At 51.7% G+C, this 22,455-nt stretch overlaps 1 protein-coding gene across 1 annotated transcript; it reads left to right on the top strand.

Moving 5' to 3' along the window:
• Positions 1 to 3,340: 3,340 nt before the first annotated feature.
• SUSD3 (sushi domain containing 3) lies at positions 3,341 to 22,249 on the top strand. The gene is made up of 5 exons (XM_068552931.1): positions 3,341 to 3,428; positions 15,336 to 15,524; positions 17,102 to 17,249; positions 17,916 to 18,068; positions 21,630 to 22,249. Exons 1-5 carry the CDS (start codon positions 3,341 to 3,343, stop codon positions 21,823 to 21,825), a joined length of 774 nt encoding a protein of 257 aa, XP_068409032.1. The 3' UTR covers positions 21,826 to 22,249.
• The last annotated feature ends 206 nt before the right edge of the window (positions 22,250 to 22,455 follow it).

The following is a 22,455-nucleotide window of genomic DNA, read 5'->3' as shown; positions in this document are numbered from 1 at the left end:
CTTCACAGGCCTGAGGTCATGCAGCATGGAACGGCTTTGTCCAGGAAGGGCATTTGGGAGGGCTCCCTTGAGTAGGCGGCCAAGGCCTGAGGGCCAGGAGACACCAGCCTGGCATAGCACAGGCACTGTTCCCAGTCTGGGCCAGGACTTGGAGAGCTGGGGTGCAGATAGGGATGGCAGCAAGTCCAAACACTGGCAGGGCCTGTGTAACCCACCTTTCAGGAGATGCTTCCTCCTTGACCATGTCACAGTCTCCCTCACCTTGGGAGGGTGGCAGGATCTTTTCTATCCCTCAGATCAGAATACTAAGGCTCAGGCACAGGATGCCTGTCAGAACTGCCATCCCTGACGTGGATGGGGGACGAGGTGGTGGCCCAAGCGGTCTGAGTCTGTGGTAGACTAGTGCCTTCGCCTCCCCGGCCTCAGTTTCCCTCCCTACCCATGGTAGGTGTTGCTGGTGCTCTCCAGGAGCACGCCGTTCCAAGAAGTCCCAGCAAAGGTAGATGGGGCGGTCCAGATCAAGGTTCATACTGACTGAGGTTCCACCTCCAGAACCAAACCCAGTGCCTCCCACTGCTTCTGAAGACGTCTTTGACACAAGTGGGTGTTCTGAGGTATAACGAGGTGTATAGTTTCCTGTAGCATGTGACAGAAGTCTCAGGCCACCACCAGTTCCCTATCGGTACAAACGGAGGCCAGCGCCACATGCTTGAATACCCAGAACATGTAACCATGCCACAGATGGCCAAGAAAACATGTTGTCTCATTCTTGTTATGTTATAGGCTGTTATGGGCTGAAATGTGTCCTCCCCAAAATTCAAGTGATTAAGTCCTAACCCCCAGTACCTCAGAACATGACCTTATTTTGAAATAGGGTCTTTATAGAGGCAATCAAGTTAAAGTGAGGTCATTAGGGTGGCCCTATTCCAATAGGACTGGTACCCCTATAAAAAGGGGAAATTTGGACACAGAGACAGATATGCACAAAGGGACAAAACAGCTGTATGAAAATTGAAATGATGCTGCCACAAGCCAAGAAACTATCAGAAGCTGGGGAGAGGCATGGAGAAGACCCTTTCCAGTGCCTTCAGGGGGAGCACAGCCCTGCTAGCACCTTGATCTCAGACTTCTGACCTCCAGAACCCTGAGATTACACATTTTTGTAGTCCTAAAGTACCCAGTCTGTGGTACCTTGTTACAGCAGCCCCAGGATGCATACACATAGCAGGCCTGGGCCAGCGTGCGGTGCTGTAGGCAGCCCGCAGGCAGCTTCCACCAGCTCTACCCTGTAGTTTCAAGGGCCACACCAGACCTCCCCTCCCAGCCCTGCTCATGCACCTACAGGCAGCTGTCCTGGGTACAGTGGTGCACAAAAGACCAGAGCCAATGAGAAGGCCACAAGATCCCAGAGGTGGGTACGGGGCCACGTGGTAGGGAATTCTGGGGTCCCATGTCCCTGAGTGTGGTCTGGAGGGGGCAGATCACAGTGGGCCCTGTGGACTCACCTGGCTTCCTGATGTGGCAGATGGGACATACACGCTTGGTTCACATCAAGGGAAATGAAGAAAGTCATTATGTGTGACCCACAAGTCGGAAGTGGGAATTAGATATTATGGGGTGAAACAACTCTGACCCAGGAAAGGGCAGGGCCCTTATGTATCGCACTGAACATCAGCTTCTACCAGGCTACGAAAGCAAAGGTGGGGAGGGGCTGGCCCGCTGGAACCCTGCTCTATTGTCCCACAAGACATCCACCTCTTCGCTGCCACCTGCCATGCACTCCAGAGCCAGGCCTGTCCAGCTGGGCCACCTCACAGACTTGCAGGGGTGGCCACACTGGACTTCTGGCTATACCTCAAGCTTCCAAAGTATTAAGATCTCAAGGCCTTTGCATCAGTTGTTCTCTCTGTCACTAACTGCCTAATGGTGGATCTCTGGATATATCTTGGTATTCACTCCTAGTCTAATGTTTGATCCCTGGGTCTATCTTGGTTTGCACTCCTAGTCTAATAGTGGATCCTTGTGCCTAGGTTGGTCTCCACTATTTAGTCCATTGTTGGATCCCTGGATCTATCTTGGTCTCCACTACCTAGTCTAATGGAGGGTCCCAGTGTCTATCTTGGTCTCCATTCCTAGTCAAATGATGCATTCCTGGATCTATCTTAGCCTGCACTCCTAATCTAATAGTGGATCCCTGGGTCTATTGGTCTCCACTACTTAGTAATGGAGGACCCCTGGGTCTACCTACGCTAATGGCGCACCCCTGGATCTGTCATGGTCTCCACTACCTAGTCTAATGGAGGATCCCTTCATTAGACCAAGATCTATCTTGGTCTGTACTCAAATGTTGGATCCATGTGTCTATCTTGTTCTCCACTACCTATTCTAAGGATGGATCCCTGGATTTATCTTGGTTTGCATTCCTAGTCTAATGATGGAGCCATATGTCTATCTTGGTGACCACTACCTCGTCTAATGGTGGATAAACTCAGTGATAAACCATTAATCTAGGAGTGCAGACCAAGACAGACCCAGGGAGTCTCCATTACACTAGGTAGTGGAGATCAAGACAGATCCAGGGATCCACCATTGGCCTAGATAGTGTAGACCAAGATAGACATAAGGATCCATCATTAGACTAGGATTGCAAACGAAGACAGACCCAGGAATCCTCCACTTACGTTCCCTCAGCTCTACCGGGCTGGTCACCTGATCAGGAGCTACCCTGAGATGCCCTGGCGGGGGGAGGGGGGGTGCGGGGGGGTTGGTGGGGGAGGGGGTCGTCTATTGAGTCTGTTGTCTTAGAGCTCCCTCAGTGTTTGCCTGGGCCTGGGCGGGGTGCTGCGCCTGGGCTGGGCGGGGTCCTAGGGAGAGGAAGGGGCGGGCCGCAGCTCTGAGCCTAGCCAGGGGCCCCTTCAGAGGGAGCTGGGTAGGAGGAGCAAGGATACGGCAGGGTCCCCGAGTGTGTGAGCCCAGGGCCAGACCCTGGAGGTCTGAATCCTGCCCCCCACGACTCGGGGGTCCCTCACTGAGGACCTACAATATCGACACCCACCACAGAGGGCCTGACCCACAGTGACACAGATGGGGTTCACATGTGCTACTCACCAAAAACACCTGGTCTGTGGGGGGCCCTGGTGGTCGGAGGCGCAGGGGCAGAGGTCAACACCTGCGCAAAGCCCTGGAGCGAGACTTCCCGCTCTGCTGGCTTCGCCCCCTCGGGGATTTGGGTTCCTGCGGGGTCGGCCCCGCCCTCAACCCTGGATGGGCGTGACCGGGCGGCCCAGCCCCCGCTGGCCCCTGCGCGGTAGTCTGGCCGAACGCCGCGGAGCGCGCAGGGATGCGCGAGGAGGCCACGACCCTCAGCCGCAGGGCGAGGCCCGGGGGCCGCATGGGGGACGCCACGCCCGCCCCGGGGAACTGCACAGGTGAGGGCCGAGGCCGCAGACCTCGAGCGGGGCTCTGCGCCCATTTCTCAGACGGGGAAGCTGAGGCGCGGGGTGCACAGCCCTGCGCGGGGCCGGTGGGTGCCGCACTGCCGCGGTGAGGCGCACAGTCGGAGGACAAACCTCCCCGACGCTCTCCGTCCGCCCCGGAGGCGCCCCAGCGGAGCCGAAGCCCAGTGGCAAGCGGCCAGAAACCAGGCGGCGGCGTCCAGCTGCCCGCCAACCCAGGTGCGCGCCTTTTCCCAGTGGGGGCCGCCTCAGTGCGGGGGATGTCGGTGTGACGGACGTGGGAAAATCGAAACTGGCCTCATCTAAGGGAGGTGTTCTGGATCCTCAGCTAGCTCCCCAGCCGCACTTCACAGGCGGGGAAACTGAACCTGGGAGAGGGGAGTGACTGCTCAAGGTCCCGCTGCAGCCGAGCCTGGGGTGAGGCTCCGGGGTCTCCGGAAGGAGGAGTGGGCTGGCTGTTATCTTAAATGTTTGATTTCGAGATTGTTCTGTAGGGGGTTCACCTTCCTGCCTTGCTCGGATAGGGGTATTGCAGCTGATACCGGATTCAAATGTCGGCCTTGCTCCATGAATGCGTCTAAAATCTAACCCTTTTAGAAACAAAGATAAAGCCGGACCTTGAGCCCCAGATGTTCCTGGAAGCTCACTTTAGGGCACACTGCCCGCTCCCCCTTAAGCCTGAGGGTCTCTGCACGCCTGTGCCCCAGGCCAGGCGCTGAATTGCACAAGTGGAAGCTGGGCCTGAAAGAGCAGGCTGGCACAGGTCTCTCCACACACACACACACACACACACACACACCCGGGATGCAGCCAGTCATGCTTAAAACAGTGACACCTGCCACCTTGGGGGGAATGCTGGCTTCCTCTCAGATGGGGAAACAGGCCCAGGGAAGTAAGTCACAAAGCAGAGGCATGTGGCTTGGTGGTGTGGAAGCTAAGACCTGATACTGCCCCTGGGGTGGTGGGGTCGGTTTATTTTCTTTGACTCCCTCGGGCAGCCTGATGCCCAGTCCTGAATTTGGTGTTTTGCCCCTGTGTGTGAAGAGGACAATGTGTGTGCAAGTTGTGCAGCACTGCCTGGGGAGGTGAGTGTCCACTGTGAGGTGGAGGGACTTGCCCAAGGTCAGCCAAGGACAGGGAAGGGGAGGCCCTGACTATATATAAAAGGCTGTTTGCAGAGGACTCTCCTGGGGGAAAGAGGGTCTCAGAATCCAGTTCCTGCCCTCTGGCCTGCCAGGCTTGGCCCCAGCCCTACTTCTGACCGGCTGCTGCTCAGCCTCCTCCCAGATGTGAGCCCTGTGGGTCCCAGCCTGTGAGTCCTTCCCAGGAATTTAGGGTTGGATCCCCACACACACAACGACCTGCGGTGCGTCTCTTTATCTCTGTGCCTCAGTTTCTCCATGTGCTAAGTGGTGGGCCCTGTATACCTGCCCCAGGCTTGTGGACAGGCCAGGGGGAGCCAGGGAGGGCCCAGTGCACCCATCCTTGCATGGTTCTGCTCCAGGGTAATGCTGTTGTCCTGACTCATCCACTCCTCTGCCCCATGGCCCCAGTCTCTTGGGCTCTGAAATGGGCACCCACCTCTCCTTGTGGGGCAGTGAAGTGATGGGTGTGGGGGTCTTTAGAGACAGTTTGGCACTGTGTAAAACACAGCAATGGGATGGGTGTTTTTCCTGCAATCTGTAAAATGGGCACATTATTCTGCTTTTCCTAGAGGAGGTATGAGAGTCCAGACACAGAGTCCTAGGATTCTCCCCTCATCTCCCATGCACGACGACCGGGGAGAGGCAGGTGGGGGAAGGCCGGCTCAGAGCAAGGCCTTAAATCTTTATGGCCTTGCTCTGAATGGCTGACTGGGAGGCCACCCTCCCACTGCTCTTAGGCCCCTGGCCTGCCCCTGGCCCTGTTCCCAGGGCAGCTCCAGCACTCCCTGATGGAGGAGATTGTCCAGGAACACGGCCCTGCCAGAGGAAGACCAGTGGCCAGAGGTGACCCTCCCCCATACCCCTGAAAGGGGACAGCAGGAGGACTGCTGGGTGGGTGAGGATGTGCTCTGTGGACATCCTCTTCGCTTCACTCCTGCAGCCCAGCCACTGGGCCAGCCCTGGGCCCGTTTCATGGAGGAGACCAAAGCCCAGAGGGAGTAGGTGGGAATCTAAATGTGGCCTATGTGCCCGTAAGGCCCAGCTCTGGCCTCCCACCATGGTACAGGCAGAGCTGCTGGATGAACGAGGTTCCCTGGAGCCTCGATGTTCTCCCCTGAGAGATTTGGGGGTGGGGGGGGGGGAAGTGCGCTCTTCCTGGTTTGGAATTTACCTGGTTATGTTCTGGAGGAGAATATATATTCTGGGTGTGTGAGCTGACCTGCTATCAGGGAAGTGCCTGGGAGACCGGGGTCTGGACCATAGCCAAACGCCAGGCTTGCAGTAGCTCTGAACCCTGCACCTGCCTCAGGACACACGACCAGGGCATGGGCCTTCTGCATGTGGCTGTCCCCACTGCTGGGGTCTTGGGGGGGTCCCACTCTCCATAGAGTACCTCTGTACACGTCAATCTTTAATTTCTCTTTGAGACATTCCTCCTGAGGTTTCCTCTTTCCACTGGGGGAAACTGAGACTCAGAAGCAACTTTCCAGTCCCACAGGGACCCAGGCCCATAGTGGGCTGGTCCAGTGGCCTGCTTCCCCCCATCTCCCCACTGTACCTATTGTCCACAGTCACAGCCAGCATAAAAGGTAACTTATTTACCTGGTCTCAGCGGGTGAGGTCAGGGTTTGGGGGCCGTGTCGGCTCCAGAAAGGAGGATGGGAGGGATGGTCCTGTGGTCCAAGGTTCCAGATAAAAGATTAACAAGCAAGGATTGTTCTCACCCCCACTGGCCAGGCAGGCTGGGGGAGGCATGGGCTGGGAGGACAGGCTGTCTAGGTCAGGCCATGCACCCCCTGTGTGTTAGGGGGTGGGAGAGAGCATTGCCTGGGGCTGGGGAGTGAGCTGGGAGTGTCGGGCGAACACCTGATGGGCAGGTCTGCCTCTCTACTGTCCAGTGAGTCTATAGGGTTTGCTTTTGGTTTGTATCTTGCTTGCATCAAATCCATTCCCTTTGTTTTTTCTGTTGTTTTTCCTCTCCTTTGAGATTTATTTGTACATAGTAAAAAAGATAGGGTCATGCAGGGTGCAGAGAAAAAATTGCACCAAAGGTTGAGAGGTGCAGGGGTCCAGCCAAAGGAAGGCTGGGGAAGTGTAGCATCCAGTGTCTGAGGGGGGCCGCAAGTGGACAGGGCCAGGCAACAGGGCTGGAAGGAAAGGATAGCTGGGGGGTGTTCCCCTTTGGGGACCAGTCCTAGGAAGGGTATACAGGGGTAACTGGGTGTCTGTGAGGGTTTTCAGCAGGGGATGGAGGAGGTGGGATTTGCCTCTTAGACACCAAGTGTGGGGAGGGACTGTTGGGGGCCCAGCTAGGGGATCCAGGGGTCTCCAGGCTGTGGAGGGTGCAGTGAGGAGTGTGAGCAGAGGCTGGGTTTGCAGTGGTTAGGGGATGTGGTCTCTGGAGCCAGCTGGTGGTTTCATGGAATATCCTTAGAAGATGGGTAGACTGAAGCCCTTGTAGTCCCTTGATGCTGTGCCACCTTCCTGCCCCACCTGGGCTACGTGTCACAAGTCCTGTAGAAAGGTCTGGTGGGAGCCCTGCCAGTGTACACCTGGGGCCTTCAAAAGTCTCTGGGCCTCAGTTTCCTCATCTGGAAAATGGGCCCAGCCCAAAGTGTTTGCTGACCTTCCAGGCCCAGAGAAGGGATGCAGGCCATCCTGTTGGAGTCTGGCGGGTGGCGGGTAGGGGTGGCAGGTGCAGGTATCCTGGGTGCTGTGGACTTGGGGTGGGGGGTAGGATGAGGTATTGAGCCTCCTCCTAGGGGACGTTCCTGAGCTCCCGGGCACAGGTTTAAGGTCTCCACCAGGTGCTCCCACTCCTGTCACCCCGGAGGGCAGGTCACCCTATTTTGCAGGTTGGGAAAATGAGTCTGAGCAAGGCAAAGACCAGGTCCAGGACCTGAGGCTAGAGGTGGTGGAGCAGAGTCAGACTTGGTGGAGAGGGGCTGGGTGGGGTTTGGGTTCCTAGCAGACCAGGCCCACTTGGCTTCTTTGCCTTCTCCTCTGAGCCTGGTTGGGCTCTTGGATTACTGGGGGTTAAGCTCCCTGCCTCCCAGGTAGGGGAAGGTCACTGCAAGGAGGGGGCGGGCCATGGGCAAGGCTCATCCTCCCTCTACCTTCTTTACCAGAGTTATTTCCTGTGACCTTTCATTTTCATTTTTAAAAGAAGAGCCGTTCAAACAATACACTTATGCTAGGAGCAGGGGCTCCCTGCCTCTGATGGGCATGAGACCCCTGTATTGGCTGGCTGGAAATGCAGAGTACGAGGCCTGGGGAGAGAGGCCATGACTGCATTTAAAGCCCTCCATTCCGAGTCTCTCAGAGGCCCCTCCTGCCCCCAGCCACGCAGCGTGCATAGTTATGGGGCAGCGGCATTTTCGTTGGGCCTGTGCTTCAAATTTTCTTGTACCTTTCCCTTAAGTCTTCAGTTTGATGCACACCATGCAGGCATCTGCAGGTCAGGCCTGTTTCCTTTCTGTGGCGTCACCTCTCACCCTCCCACCTTGATGAGGCTCCAGGAGACAGGACAGGCTCTGGGCCTCTTGGGGTGAGGGGTTAGTTCTGTCTTTTAAGATGTGTGACCCCCTTGGGTGGTGAAATAGCCTGCAGTGCTGTGTCACGATGGGCACCCTTAACCATAGCGGAACCCAGCAGCAGCACAGGATGTGGCTGTTGACAGGCGAGCCCTTTCCCTACGACATTGGTGGTTTCCTCGCTGGGGCTGGAGCTGGAGCTGCACGTCATCTCAGTCAGCCCCTGTCCTGCCCTCTGCAGCATTTACAGGTGGGTCAGAGGACCAGATTGGTGACCTGGTCACCCAAGTGGTTAAGTGTGGTTTACACCCAGACACGTTTGGCTGCAGAACCAGCCTGCTGCCTCTGTTTCTGGAGCTTTTTCTCCTGTCTGTGACTCTCCATGCCAGGGCCATTAGGTAATGCAGGGTCTGGGCTGTGCTCTGGTTATGGAGCTGGACAGCCACCCCTCATGGCTTGGCAGGCCAGCTGGGGCATATCAGGCAGTCAGCAGTGATGCTTGAGGCGTTCTCCCCATGTTTAAAATTTTTTCGAACATACCACAGAGTTGAAAGAATTTATAACCACACCCCCCCAGCTCTATCCTACCCATAACTTTTCTGTAGGCCTGCTTCATCATATCTCTTGCCATCTCTTTGTCCCTCCCTCAAGGCATCTTACTTTTTTGATAAAGTCCTAGTTGCATCTTTAAAAGATGAATACAGGGACTTCCCTGGTGGCGCAGTGGTTGAGAATCCGCCCGCCAATGCAGGGGACACGGGTTCGAGCCCTGGTCTGGGAAGATCCCACATGCCGCGGAGCAACTAGGCCCATGAGCCACAACTACTGAGCCTGCGCTCTAGAGCCCGTGAGCCACAACTACTGAGCCCACGTGCCGCAACTACGGAAGCCCAGGCGCCTACAGCCCGTGCTCCACAACGAGAGAAGCCACTGCAATGAGAAGCCCGCGCACTGCAACGAAGAGTAGCTCCCGCTCTCTGCAACTAGAGAAAGCCCACGCGCTGCAACAAACACCCAACACAGCCAAAAATAAATAAATAAAATAAATAAATTTTAAAAAAAAAGATGAATACAAGTTTATCCCTTCCTTCTTTCATTCGCCAGGCGCTGGTGCAGGTGCTGGGCAGACAAGTGTCCACAAAGCTCTCACCCTTGCTGATCCCCCCACAGGGGCCCTGCTTCTCTGAGGGCCATATGGGGCTCGGGAGAAAGAAGGTGCTCTGCCATGGAAGAATAGAGAAGTGGCAGCTCTAAATTGGGGACTGGGAAGTGTTGGTTGCCCGGTGACCCTGGGGAAGGGGCCACGTGGCTGGCCCGTGGCTGCCCTGCTGTGTCTACCCAGTTCCAAAACCCCAGTCCACTTCCCTGGCTGGAAGAACAGCACATGTCCAAGTCCACAGATCCTGAAAAAGAAAAGAGGTTCTTCCTGGGGGAGTGTTGATCACAGCTTTCAACTGTTAGTTTGTTCATTCATTCATTCATGCATTCATTCATTCCTGCTTTGGCACCTGTGGAAACAAAGCGTGGTGATTAATTAAGGGCCTATACTCTAGAATCAAAGTTGGCATCCCTCTGTACTACTGAGTACTGGAGGACCCGAGGCCAGTGAGGGTAATCAGGAAATGTCCGATTGGAGGCTCAGGGTGGGTGCTGTGTCCTCCTTGCCCTACCTCCCTGGGGCTCCCAGCTCAGGCTCCCCACCCCTTCCTGCCTGCAAGCAACTGCCTGTCCTCTGCTACAGGGCAGGACAGCCTCTCAGGTCCTCCCTGCTGTGCCCTCTGCCCCAGGGGTTATGCACCCCTTCCCCCACACCCTCACCAACCTGGTGGGCTGGTCTTTTTGATCTTGACCAAGCTAAGAAGCCAAAAATAATAACTTAGGTTTCAAATCTGCATTTCTTTAATTGAAATAAATATTTCCCCTGAATTTTTCTAACAGCTTTACTGAGGTATAATTCATGTGCCATACAATTCACACATTTAAATTGTACCTTTAAAGTGTACAATGTGATGGCGTTTAGTATATTCACAGATATGTGCAACCATCACCACACTCAATTTTAGGACATTTTCATCACCCCAAAAGGAAGCCCTGCATCACTTAGACCCTTAGAGGTCACCTCCCAACTCCCCCTCTCCCTGGCCCCAGACAACCACTGATCTGCTTTCTGTCTCTATGGATTTGCCTATTGTAGACATTTCATATGAATGGAATCATACAATATGTGTTTTTTTGGTAACTGGCTTCATTCACTGAGCATAGTGTTTTGAAGGTTCATCCATGTAGCATGTCAGTTCTTCACTCCTTTTTATTTCCAGAAATATTCCATTGTATGGGTGGACCATATCTTATTTATCCATTTATCAGTTGATGGACATTTAGGTGGGTTCTACTTTTTGGCTATTATGAATTATGCTGCTGTGAACATTTGTGTACAAATTTTCATGTAGATGTGTTTTCCTTTCCCTTGGGTATATCGCTAGGAGGGGCATTGCTGCATCATTTGGAAATACTCTGCAAAACTGTTGGAGAAACTGCAAAGCGGCTGCCCCGTTTACATTCCCAGCTGCAGTGTGTGAGGGCTCCAGTTTCTCCACGTTCTTGGTACACCAGTTATCATCTGGTTTTTTTTTTTTTTCATGTGTCTTTTTCATGGTGGATGTGCAAAAGTACCTCCCTGTGGATTTAATTTGCATTTCCCTGAAGCTAATGGCGTTGAGCATCTTTTCATGTGCTTATTGGTGGCCATTGGTATATCTTTAGAGAAATGTCTGTTCATATCTTTTGCCCATTTATAAATTGGGTTGTCTTTTTATAATTCAGTATAATAATTTATACATTCTAAATACAGTCCCTTATCAGATAGATGATTTGTAGATATTTTCTCCCACTCTGTAGGTTGTCTTTTCACTTTCTTGATAGTATCCTTTGAAGCACAAATTTTTTCATTTTAATGGAGTCCAGTTTATCTATTTCTTTTGTTGTTTGTCTTTTGGTATCATTGAGAAACCATTGCCTAATCCAAGGTCAGGAAGATTTACCTCTCTGTTTTCTTCTAAGAGTTTTTTTATAGTTTTATCTGTTATATTGAGGTCTTTGAGTCATTTTAAGTTAATTTTTGTATATGATGTAAGGAGAGCTCCAACTTTCTTCTTTTGCATGTAAGTATTGTTTTCCTGGCACCAGTTGTTGAAAAACTATTCTCTTCCCATTCAATTGTCTTGGCACCCTTGTTGAAAATCAGTTGATTGTAAATATGAGTTTATTTCTGGAGTCTAAAGCCTTGCATTGGCCTATACGTCTCTCTTTATGCCAGTGCCGCTCTGTGGTCATCACTGTAGCTTTGTGGTAAAATTTGAAATAAGGAAGTACGAGTCCTCCAACTTTGTTCTTCTTTTTCAAGATTGTTGTTTGGGCTATTCTAGTTCTTTTTGTATTTCCTTATGAACTGTAGGATCAGCTTGTAAATTTCTTCAAAGGTAGCAGCTGGGATCTGATAGGGGTCATGTTGAATCTGTAGATGAGCAGAGGAGCGTTGCCATCTTAAACCATGTTAAGTCTTCTGACCCATGAGTATGTGATGTATTTCCATTTATTTAGGTCTTCTTTAATTTCTCTCAACAATGATTTGTAGTTTTCAGAGTTTAAGTTTTGAACTTCTTTTGTTAAATTTATTCCTAAGTAATTTATTCGTTTTGATGCTCTTGTAAATGGAATTGTTTTATTAATTGCATTTTTAGTTTGCTCATTGCCACTGTACTGAAATACAATGGATTTTTGTGTGTTGATCTTGTATCCTGCAAACTCGCTGCACTCATTTATTAGTTCCTGTAGATTTTTAGCAGATTCCTAGGGATTTTCTCGATACAGGATCATGTCATTTAATGGACAAGTTTTGCTGCTTCCTTTCTGATGTGGATGCTGTTTAATTTTCTTAATTAATTGCTCTGCCCCCTGGTTTGGGGCTATTTCCATATTTTTCTTTTCTAACTTAACCATTTTTTCTGTTGTAATTTTTGTCATATCTTATGTAAGTGCTGTTTATGTAGGAAAGATGCTCTGTTACATGTATGTTGCAAATACCCACACTCCCTTGTTCTGCTATTAATTAGGAATATTAAGCTCTGCGTCAGTCCTGTCTGTGGGTGCCCTCTCTATCTGTGGGTGTTGAGCAGGTCAGCCACCACTCCAGGCTTGGTTGCTCATGTTAAAATGACGATAATAACAATTCCCTCCCTGCTGTCCTCTGCAGATGATTGAGTGCTGCGTGAGGTCAGGAATTGGGGTCCTTCTTGACCAGATGTTTCTATCGGACCTGCATTGCCGTTGTTAGTGTGACACTAATGATGGACATCTGCAGACAGGGAAGCCCAAATCCTCCCAGATGTGCAGTTTACATGGCAGCCATGGCCCAGCACACTTCCACCCTTACCACCCTCAGCATGTCATCCAGCCTTGCTCTGCTTCAGTTTCCCCATCTGTAAGATGGAGATGGATGGTCTTCCTCATATGGCTGAAATATAGTGAAGTATCCATTAGGTGCCCAGTGTTGTTTGTGCTGTTCGAATGTCAGCCCCCCCTCCCTGCTAGGTACACAAACCACAAGGACCCCCCCAGGCTCACACTCATCCCCCCAGCATTTCAGCCTGGTGAGGCCCCCCCCAGGTTCTTGGTAGGGCAGAGCTAGGGGGAGCTTGGCCAATCTCAGCCAAACGCTGTCCCTCAGTGTCACTGCCCACAGCGAGGGTCAAGGAGCCTTGGCCTCCTGGAGGGCAGAATGCAAGACTGAGGCTGAAGCCTGGCTCTGCCACTGCCCTGTTAACACCCTCACCCTAAGTGGGGTAGGGCCAATGGGGCCATGCAAGGGGTGATTTGACCTCATTGAGCCTCAGTTTCCCCTCTGGACAGGGCTGGTTGTGCACAGACATGTGAAGCACTATCACGGGGTGTGTGAATGCATGTGTGTGGCCCTCCTGAGTGACAGCTACTGCCCTTGGGCAGTTCCGGGTGTCCTCTGTCCCCACAGCCTATGTGAAATGGGGTACCATGCATTCCACAGTGGATCCCCCTCATGGGTGCTTCCAGGTGGATGTGGATTTTGGAGGACTCTCCAGCCCACTACAGATGTTCTGGGTATATATTTTGAAAACAGAGCCCACAAAGTTTGCTGGTGAATTGGTTGTGGATTGAGAAAAAGAGTCCAGGTAGGTTCCAAGTTTTGGGGCTGGAGCAAGTAAAGGATGGAGGGCATAGTGGCTAACATCAAAGTTAGAATGGGGCAGGCCAAGTGATGAGCAGGTGGGCCAGTGCAGGAGCTTGGCTAGATGTGGCAGGCTGAGTGGGCTTTAGGACATCTGTTCCTGGTGCCCAGGGGACAGTCCTAGCTGGAGGTATCCCGTGGAGGACAGGGGAAGGGTTGTCTTGGGTTGGTGTGGAATAATGTGGTCCTCAGCCTGGGCAGTGCCAGCCTCTGTCTGAATCCCCACCACTGCTCCCACCTAGGCCTTGGATGTGTGGAGGGAGTTGGACACAGACGCTGCCTCTGGTCAGTGTTGCCTCAGCCACAGGCCGGACAATCAGCTCAACCAGTCTCCCTTTTGCCTGAGACTAACTGCTTTATACACTAGTAGTATACAGTGCTCAAAATCTGAAAGTTCCAGAAAAGCAGAAGGAAAAGCCTCTTGCACTCAGGCACCAGGAGGTGTGCTCCAGAACATGCGTAGCAGCTTCATTCCGTATTCATGAACACCGGAAACAACTCACACACCCATCAGCAGGAACAGGGAAGCAAACAAGGGCATCCATACAACGGGACTCTGCTCCACCATAAATACGGACAGCTGCCAACACACACAGCACGGCACCTCTCCCATCATTGTGCTAAGCAAGGAAAGCCAGACACAAGGGACACGTGATGTATCTGTCACACGTGTGTGTTGAGAAGGTAGGCCCAGAGCCTCCTTGTGTGGTTCCACATCTCTACCCTACAACATAGGAGCTGTGTGGCTTCAGCTGTGTGACTGAAATGATTAAACCACACTGTACCTCAGTTTGCTTTCCTGTCAAGTGGGGAGGTATTTTGTGGATTGATGAGTTAATGCACGTAAAGCGTTTGGAACAGTGTCCAGCACAGTAAATTCTATGTGCCAGCTGTTGTCATTGTTACAATTTTATAAAAATGCTTGTGATTGCCACTTTATCCAGAGTGCCTCTCTGTGTCCTTATATAAGGACATCATTGTAACACTTTAGGATGGCATTGCTGGCATTCATGTCAGATGTACTTTGATTAACTGTACTGATCCCCACAGCTGGAGATGTGGGTGTAGACACACATCCTGGTATAGAAATCCTGGCAGCAGATACATAACTACTTCCTTTGGCTAAATTCTCAGATGTGTACACAACATAAAGCTCTTAATACACTTTACCAGACTCTGTCCAGAAAGGTTTGGATCTGTGCCCCCACCAGCAAGTCTGAGGGGAGTGGCTCCCAGGCCCTTGCTAACTTCACACATGGTTTTTTTTTTTTTTCCTTTTTGCCAAGTGGAGGAGTGAAAGATTAGCTCTCATTTGAAATAGTGTTTCTTCAGTTACTATGAGGGCAAGCATTTTCTCATGTCTGTTGGCTACTTGTATCTCGTGATTTGCTTGTTCACACACCAGTCCATTCTGCTTTACTTGGATGTTCAGCTTTTACTGACGTGTAAGGTCTCTTTATAAATTAAGGGTGTTGAACCTTTGTGCTATGTTTTCCAAATACCTTTTTCTAATTTTTTCATCTGAGTTTGTTTGTTTTTCAGTTATTAGGGAGTAACAAAAGTTTTTGTTTTTTACTTTTAATGAAATCACATCTGTTGATCTCTCTCCGTCCTTTTTTTCCCCCTTGATTCTGCCTTTTGAGCTACACTTGGGTAATAATTGTCCTTTTGCTTTTATTGTCTTTAGATGTGTGTTTCTTTTATCAACACCATGGTCTTCAGAGCATCTAGATTTCACTTAATGTAGGGATTAGCTCCACTTTTGTTCCCAAGCCATTAGTCACACGGACGCCACTTCCAATTGTCTGGGTGGCTGTGTGACCTTCTCCAGAGCATCATGTGGTCATTGGGTCAATGACGCCTGTCCCAGGTGAGGGCTCCTGCGAAGCCCCTGCCCTCCAGGGTGAGGTCCTCACTCTGTCTCTCCTCTCTTCTCTCCTAGGCATGTGTGTGCAAGTGCAGCCACCCCTGCAGGGCACCTTCCAAGTACTTCGTGGGGACGGCACTTCTGTGGGGACTGTCATCGTGTTCCACTGCCCCTCGGGCCACCAGATGGTGGGGTCTGGCCTCCTCACCTGTGTCTGGAAGGGGAACATTGCTGAGTGGTCTTCAGAGACCCCCATGTGCAAGAGTGAGCCCCATTCCCTGTGAGCTGCACCCAGCTCAGCAGCGACCCCTGGTGGGGGGTTGCTGATTTTGTCACATGGATGGTGTGGGTGTCCACAGAGAAAGTTCCATGGGCGTCTGTGTAGGGTCCTGTTCCCAGTGCTGGTGGTCCCTTGGGGCTCCATGTCAGCGGTGTAGACTCAAGTCCTAGCAGCTGCTCCAAATTCTAGCTCTGCCACTGACTTGGCCTGTCACCTCCAAGAGGTTACTTGTGCTGTCTGAGCTAGTACTTCATCCGTTAAGCAGAAAACTATGTTCTTTCATACACACATGCAGCAAACATTAATAGGATGTTTCATGTGCCAAGAATTCTAGAACTGGGGAATAGGATTTCTTGGCCATGGGGCCCCAATCTGGGGGAGGAGATGGTTTTCTAGTTGTATTTGTTATACAGGGTGTTAAAGGATAATACCCAGCACAGCATTTTCCAAAGTGAGGATACATATATTGTGTTAATGTGTATTGTACATTGAAAAGGGCTTTATAGTCAATATAATTTGGAAAAGCCTAGGTTAATAGGCTGCAGGACTTCTCAGAGCCTTTGAAATACTCATGTGGTGGTTGAATCTCTGAGAAGGAGAGTATCTGTTAGGATTAGACTCCAAGAGATAGAAAACCCAAGATAATGGGGGTTACCAAAATAATGGGGGCTATGAGAGCTTTTTCTTGCCCATGGCCCTCAAGATGGGCAGTCCTAGGCTTGTACAGCACCCCATGGTGGGGACTCAGGTCCTTTCCACGTTATGGATCTGTTAGGCATGACCTCAACTGCATGATCCAGGCAGTTGTTACAGGATTAGTTGCATGGCAAGGAAGGCTCTTAGAAGTTGTCCCACACCCCTCCCCCCTGTTCACCACTGGCCAGAATATGGTCATGTGACCACATGTAGCTGCAAGGGAAGCTGTGAGATGTAGTCTTCAGTCTGGACGGCCAGTGTCCAGCTAGGGCTGGGGGACTAGGGACTGGGGAGCGTAATCAGTGTCCACTACAGGGGAGAGTATGCAGTGTTGTTCAAATTAGGATCCTGGGCCTTGATTCCCAGGAACATCATTTAGAACCTGATAGAAGTAATTCTTGGCACATAGCTAGTTCTTGGTCACACAGCTGATAATGTGCCAAAGGCCCTTTGACCCCAAACACTGGCATTTTTCTTGCTTTTGCACCTTCCTGGAAAGTGACCAGAGAAAGCACATAGGCCCCCATAGGGTTTTGCCCACTTGAGGCATTGTGAAAATAGACTGTGTGTTGTCTGCTGTCCTCTGGTCTCAGGGGCCCAGTCTGCAGTGGGTGGGAGCCAAAGGGACTATCACTGAACTCCCTGTCAGAGCTTCCCCCAGTGTGCCACCAAAAACTCCTACACACCCTCCAAAACCCTGCTCAAACACCCCCTTCTTGGGGGGCAATCTTGCCTGATAGCCCCACTCCCTACAACAATTTGCACAGACCTTCACCTCAGCTGCCAGCGCCTCCCTGCCTCCCCCATGGAACGGGGCTCCCTGAGGGCAGGCTGGGCCCAAGAGCTGGTCTTGTCTCACTCGCAGCTGTGCCTCCCTATGAAACCTTTGGCTTCAAGGTGGCCGTGATCTCCTCCATCGTCAGCTGTGCCATCATCATGCTCATGTCCATGGCCTTCCTCACCTGCTGCCTCATGAAGTGTGTGAAGAGGAGTGAGCAGCGGCGATCCAACAGGTACAGTGACCTGGCACTGCCGCGGGGCACCTGCAAGTCACTCCGAGACTCCTGGGTGTGTCAGGGAGCGGGGCTGCTGGGATCTTGGCATCTTGCTGTTCACAGAGCATTGAGGCCGTGGAGGGCACGTGGCTCGCTCGCTTGGTCTTCCATAAGACAGGTGGCAGGTACACAGGGAATTGTCTCATTCTGCAGACTGTGCACACACGCAGTATATGCTCTGCTCTGTGTGGACGTGAAGGGCTGACTACACGACGGTTAACTAGGGCCTGCAGGTGGAGTCTGGCCCACCTCTACTTTTCTTCACGGAAACCTATCCTTTTTTTCTTTTTGCTATTTTTAAAATTGTGGTAAAATATTTACAGTATAAAAGTTACCATTTTAACCATCTTTAAGTGCACAATTCAGAATCATTAGTTACATTCACAGTGTTGTGCCGCCATCAGCTTGATTCATCTCAAGAACTTTCCACTGCCTGTCTTTGTAAGTATAGTTTTCCTGACATTTACTCATCATCCATGACTGCTTTCTACCTACAGCAGCAGAGCTGAGTAATTGCTCAGGAACTGTATGGCCCTAAAATACTCACTATCGGCCTTGCAGAGGCTTGCAGGCGGTGTCCTGGACACACATGCACCTGAATGTCCTTCCCCCATCTCTCTCCAGGGCAGCCCAGCTGTGGTTCCAGCTGAGAGGCGAGGACTTAGAGACAGTACAGGCCGCCTCCCTCGGCCTCAAGGGCCTCAACAACAAACGCAACATCAGTGGCGAGGCCAGGATCCAGCCCATCCAGGCTCATGACAACCACAGCTTCACCACGTGGGCATGGGCAGAGCAACGGGGCGGTGGGGCAGTGGTGAGGGCAGGGGGGCCCCAGCATGCTGCGAGCCCAGGCTCACCAGGGCCTCAACTCCCATCCCTAAGACAGGGGCTAGTATCCGTGTCAGACCCTGCACCCTAGTGCCTAAAGCTGCGCTCCACCCCGTGTCTTTATCTTGTCACCCCTTGTCTAGAGAAGGAGGCTTCTGGACACGAGTATTACCCTTCACCAGGACCCATGGTGCCCTGTCAACTTGCTCTCTCCTCCCATCTCCCTCCCTGCTCCTCTGTCTCTCAGTTTCTATCTCTTCTTGTCTCTCTTTAGAAACACACACACACACACTTTTTATGAACCAATACAAGGACATTTCTTACATACTTTTTTTTGACTTTTTTTTGACTCAAGGAGTCTAATCTTGGCTGAACACGGACTGCAGATAGAACATCTCCCAGGGTTGTTACTAGCTTTGAGTGAGCACCCTCTGACCCCAGGATCACAGGGCTGTCCGGTTTCTGGGCTCCTTAAATGGGGCAGGATATTTGTCTTTGGCAGCATTGCCTTTTGCGGACTCTAGGCCAGTGGCCTCCTACAGACACCGTGCTCTGGACTGTCTTGACGTTCCCTCATGACTGCACTCGGGCAGCGTTTCTCATGTGGGTGCCCCATGGGCGGTGCTGGTGTGAATCACAGATACGGGTCAGGCTGTCCCCCTGCAGGCACGAGGACTGGGCGCTCTTGGCTGAAATGAGTCCGCTGTCAAGTGATGAAGAAGGGACTCTGCTAAGGGTCACTCTGCTGCCCCCATGATGTCTGACCTGTGGCCTGAGCATCCAGGGATGCTCCAGCCAGAATCGGTTTTGGCCCTGGGGGTTACAGAAGAATGATTTTAATTCTGTTGCGATTCTGTTATTCCCTCTATGAGGAATGAAAATGAGTTCTGTTTTTTCCTTCCTTTCCTTCTCATTTTGTTTTGTTGTTTTTGTATCACTCTGAACTCATAGGTATTCTTTTCTCAAACTTTATTATGGGGAAATTTCACGAATACACAGAAGCAGAGAGAATAGTGTAACGGGTCTCTTGTCCCCGTCTGCTATCCTCAGGGGTCACCGTCCCCCTGCATCATCTGGACCCATGCTTCCTATGGGCTCCAGTTCTTTCTTGGTTGGAGCCCTGTTGTGCTGCGTCCTGATCATGCCTTTTATTCTCCAAGTGCCTCCTCTCTGCACAGATGTTCTGGCCCATTTAGTGCTTTCTCTGCCCTGCCCTGGCGTCGCAGAGGCAGTCTGCTCATTTCCTCAGCCTGTCCCCACAGGAACCTCCCAGGGAACCAAGTGCTTGCCCCCAGCCTGACGCCTTGCTGTGTGACAACTGCTCATGCCTCGTTTTCCTCCCTTGTACAGTGAGGATTATGGCAGGGCTCACCTCCTGGCCCTGTTGAGGTGATATAAGTCAATGGCCTTGACTGGGCCCAGAGTACAGATTCAGTGAGTGCCAGCCGTTGTTGTTAATTCTGCTCTTGATCCTGGTGTGCACGTGAGGAAACTGAGGTGCTGGAGGTGGTGGCCTGTGCAGGCGTGGCGAAGGTCTGTCTGGTCCCATGTCCACACTCAACGCACCAGGCCTGGCTGACTCCTGGAGTGGCGAGGCCTGTGGGAAGGACTGGTTTCCTACCTCCTTCCCTTGAGCTTTTGATACACATTAGGCCTACGTCATGATGGCCATGGCAGAAATGCCGCCTTGCACCCTTTCCACCTGGCTTGGCATGTCATTGTGTTGCCATGGTGGTCTGAGGCCCCTGGAGCTATGCTCCAGATACTTCAACTGCTGTGCTCAGGTTTGGGTAAATGCTTGTGCTTAGAGCTGTTTTTCTTTTTTGAGATGACATTTTGGGGCAATCCTAGGAACAGACTGTTTAGGCCAAGTAGTCCGAATATTTTTATTACCAAATTCTTTCTCCAGGAACCTGACACTAGTTGAGCCATTTTTACACCTGTACTGTCACTGAGTGTTAATGATTTGTTTTCCATCACTTACTTAGCAGGGGTGAGTTACATAGGTGGTTTTCATCAGCATTTCTTTAACATTGAGAAAGAGTGTTTTCTCTATACCTTTGCTTAGCAGTTGCATTGCTGGTTTTAGTCACTTTCACTTTGCTCTGCTGAATTGCCTGCTGATGTTTTTTTCTCATAAATACTGGAAGCTCTGTGTACATTATGGAAGAGACCCTTACCTGTCAGTTGGCTGCAAGCACTTTCCTTTTTGTTTCAGTTATGTTGGGGTTGTCTTGCTAGTGCACATCCTTTTCATATAGTCATGTTTCCTTGGCAGGTTTCGAATTTTCTCCATTGCCCCCTGCCCTGTGGCACCCTCTCCCCATTATAGACCTGTGACACACTGTATTGTGTCTCAATTGGGAAACCCCAGTGGAATAGGGGAAGGAATTGCTGCCTCTCAGGATGTGCCATCCTAGGCAAGGCCCAGATACCCCAGTTCTCACTGATTGGTGGTGAAATCGTCTTTAGTAAGGTGAGGTTTGCCCCTTGACCTTACTTTTATTTTATAAACGCTTCCCAGCACTCACATTATGCCAGGCACTGTTCTTAGCTTTTCCAAATATTACCTGTTCTAACCATAGGAGTGGGCACTATTTTTATCCCATTTTAAGAAACTTGTCTAGAATCACATAACTACTAAGCATGAAGCCAGGTTTGAACTCAGGCTGTGTGGCTCCAAAGTCCGTGGACTTGCTCACTAAGCTGACTTTCCTCTCCGCTAATTAATTGAATCATTCACGTATTCATTGAACCAACAGATAATTTAATTCCTACTACTGCCTAGAGCTTTTCTGAGAACTAGGTGTGGGTGACAACATAGATCTGGGAAAGCTTCCTGGAAGAAGTGATGCCTGAGGTGAACAGATTAGGAGAGCCTATACTGGGGGGGATGGAGAGAGACAGCATCTTAAAGGGAGGAAGCAGCCAGGCAGCCTCAGGAAGCAAAGTCCAGAGTAAGCGGGAGATGGGAGCAGGGCCAGGTGGACAAGGATGGGGCCAGGGTTTGCTCAGCCTGGAGAATGGGTGGGTTTGTGGCTTGGGGGCTAGGGGAGGCCCCTAGGGAACTGAAGATATAGAAGGTGGGAGATCTGGTCCCAGACTCAGAGGAGAGCCTGGCAATTGCGAGGGTGTCCTCCAGAATGTTCCTGGGGCCCCAGTGCCCCTTCTCTGCCTAGGGCATCCTGGTGCACATAGTTTATACACACTCTGAATAAGCTCCCTTCCTCTACAAAGCCCCAGGAAGCCCCTTCCCACCCTTGGAAGGTGGGTGTGATGCTCCTTGAGTCATCCCCCTTATATGAGTGAGGGGCCTGAGGCCCAGGGAGGGGCACCGATGGAGGGGCCTCCTTGGGTGCAAGGCAAAAAGAAATGGGGGCCCTCACCTAGGGGCAGCAGTCTATCCCAGGCCTGCTGAAGACCAGGGCCTGGGTACCCAGCATGGTGGCAGAGTTGGGGTTAAATGGGGCCCCCGCTCTGCCCCCAGGCTCACACCTCCTCTTCCTGCAGAGACCTTGGCGAGGGGACCAGAGAGCTGGCCAGCATGGCCCGAGGCATTGACAAGGACCCCTGGACCCCCAGTGGCCCCACCAGCTCATCCCGTGCCCAGGTGATGGTGCATACAGCGAACCCAGGGCAGATGCTGCCTGCCTCCAGGCCAACTGTGGGAATGCTCAGACAGCCTGCAGCCTATGTCCCGGGGTGACTAATGCGGAGGCCAGAGCCCACAATGGGAGGGCCAGGCTGACCCCACCAGCCGGTCGCTGCATCTCAACATGTGTCCAGCTCAAGATTGGTCAGTGAAATCAGCTTCCGGGTTTAGGGATCCCTCGGGGCACTGAGCTGGGGACCCTATCTGGGGGGTGTTCTGTCCCAGGGGACCCCAGTAGTGTAGTGGTTTTTATAGACAGCCTTCCTTGAAACCACCACTGAGGTTCACAGAACCAGCTGCAGCCTGCCTCTAGTCAGGCTCCCTTGAAGAGACTGGGGGACATTTTAAGCACGTCTAGTTTTGCATAGCAGAATGGGAAGATGGCAGCAGGTTTCTCAACAATTACAGCTGGCTGCCTTGTATCTATAAGCAGGGACCCAGCTGGGGTGCTGCATCTATTATCTGTAAAGTTGTGGTAAGGGGTATGAAATAAACAATTCTTTGAAAAACAACAAAGGTAAAAATCACTGTCTCAATTTTCAATCCCTGCGTAACAAAAACCTCAAGTGTAGTAGCACAAAACTATAGTTCCTTCTTATTACAGCTCGGGGTTCCTGGTTTGCCGGGCTCTACTGGGCAGTGCTCACTGGGGCCTCTCCCATGTGGTTGTGGGCAGCTGGTGGC

Source organism: Eschrichtius robustus, chromosome 10 (assembly GCF_028021215.1).
Source record: "Eschrichtius robustus isolate mEscRob2 chromosome 10, mEscRob2.pri, whole genome shotgun sequence".
Taxonomy (NCBI): domain Eukaryota; kingdom Metazoa; phylum Chordata; class Mammalia; order Artiodactyla; family Eschrichtiidae; genus Eschrichtius; species Eschrichtius robustus.
Note: the sequence above shows the minus strand (reverse complement) of the source record. Positions and strands in the feature narration are given on the sequence as shown.

What these genes read in the sequence shown, in the direction of transcription:
- SUSD3 (XM_068552931.1), top strand. Translation starts at nt 3,341, where the DNA reads ATGCGCGAGGAGGCCACGACCCTCAGCCGCAGGGCGAGGCCCGGGGGC. An exon ending in CGCCCCGGGGAACTGCACAG is followed by an intron (nt 3,429 to 15,335) that starts GTGAGGGCCGAG and finishes CTTCTCTCCTAG; the next exon opens with GCATGTGTGTGCAAGTGCAG. An exon ending in GACAACCACAGCTTCACCAC is followed by an intron (nt 18,069 to 21,629) that starts GTGGGCATGGGC and finishes CTCTTCCTGCAG; the next exon opens with AGACCTTGGCGAGGGGACCA.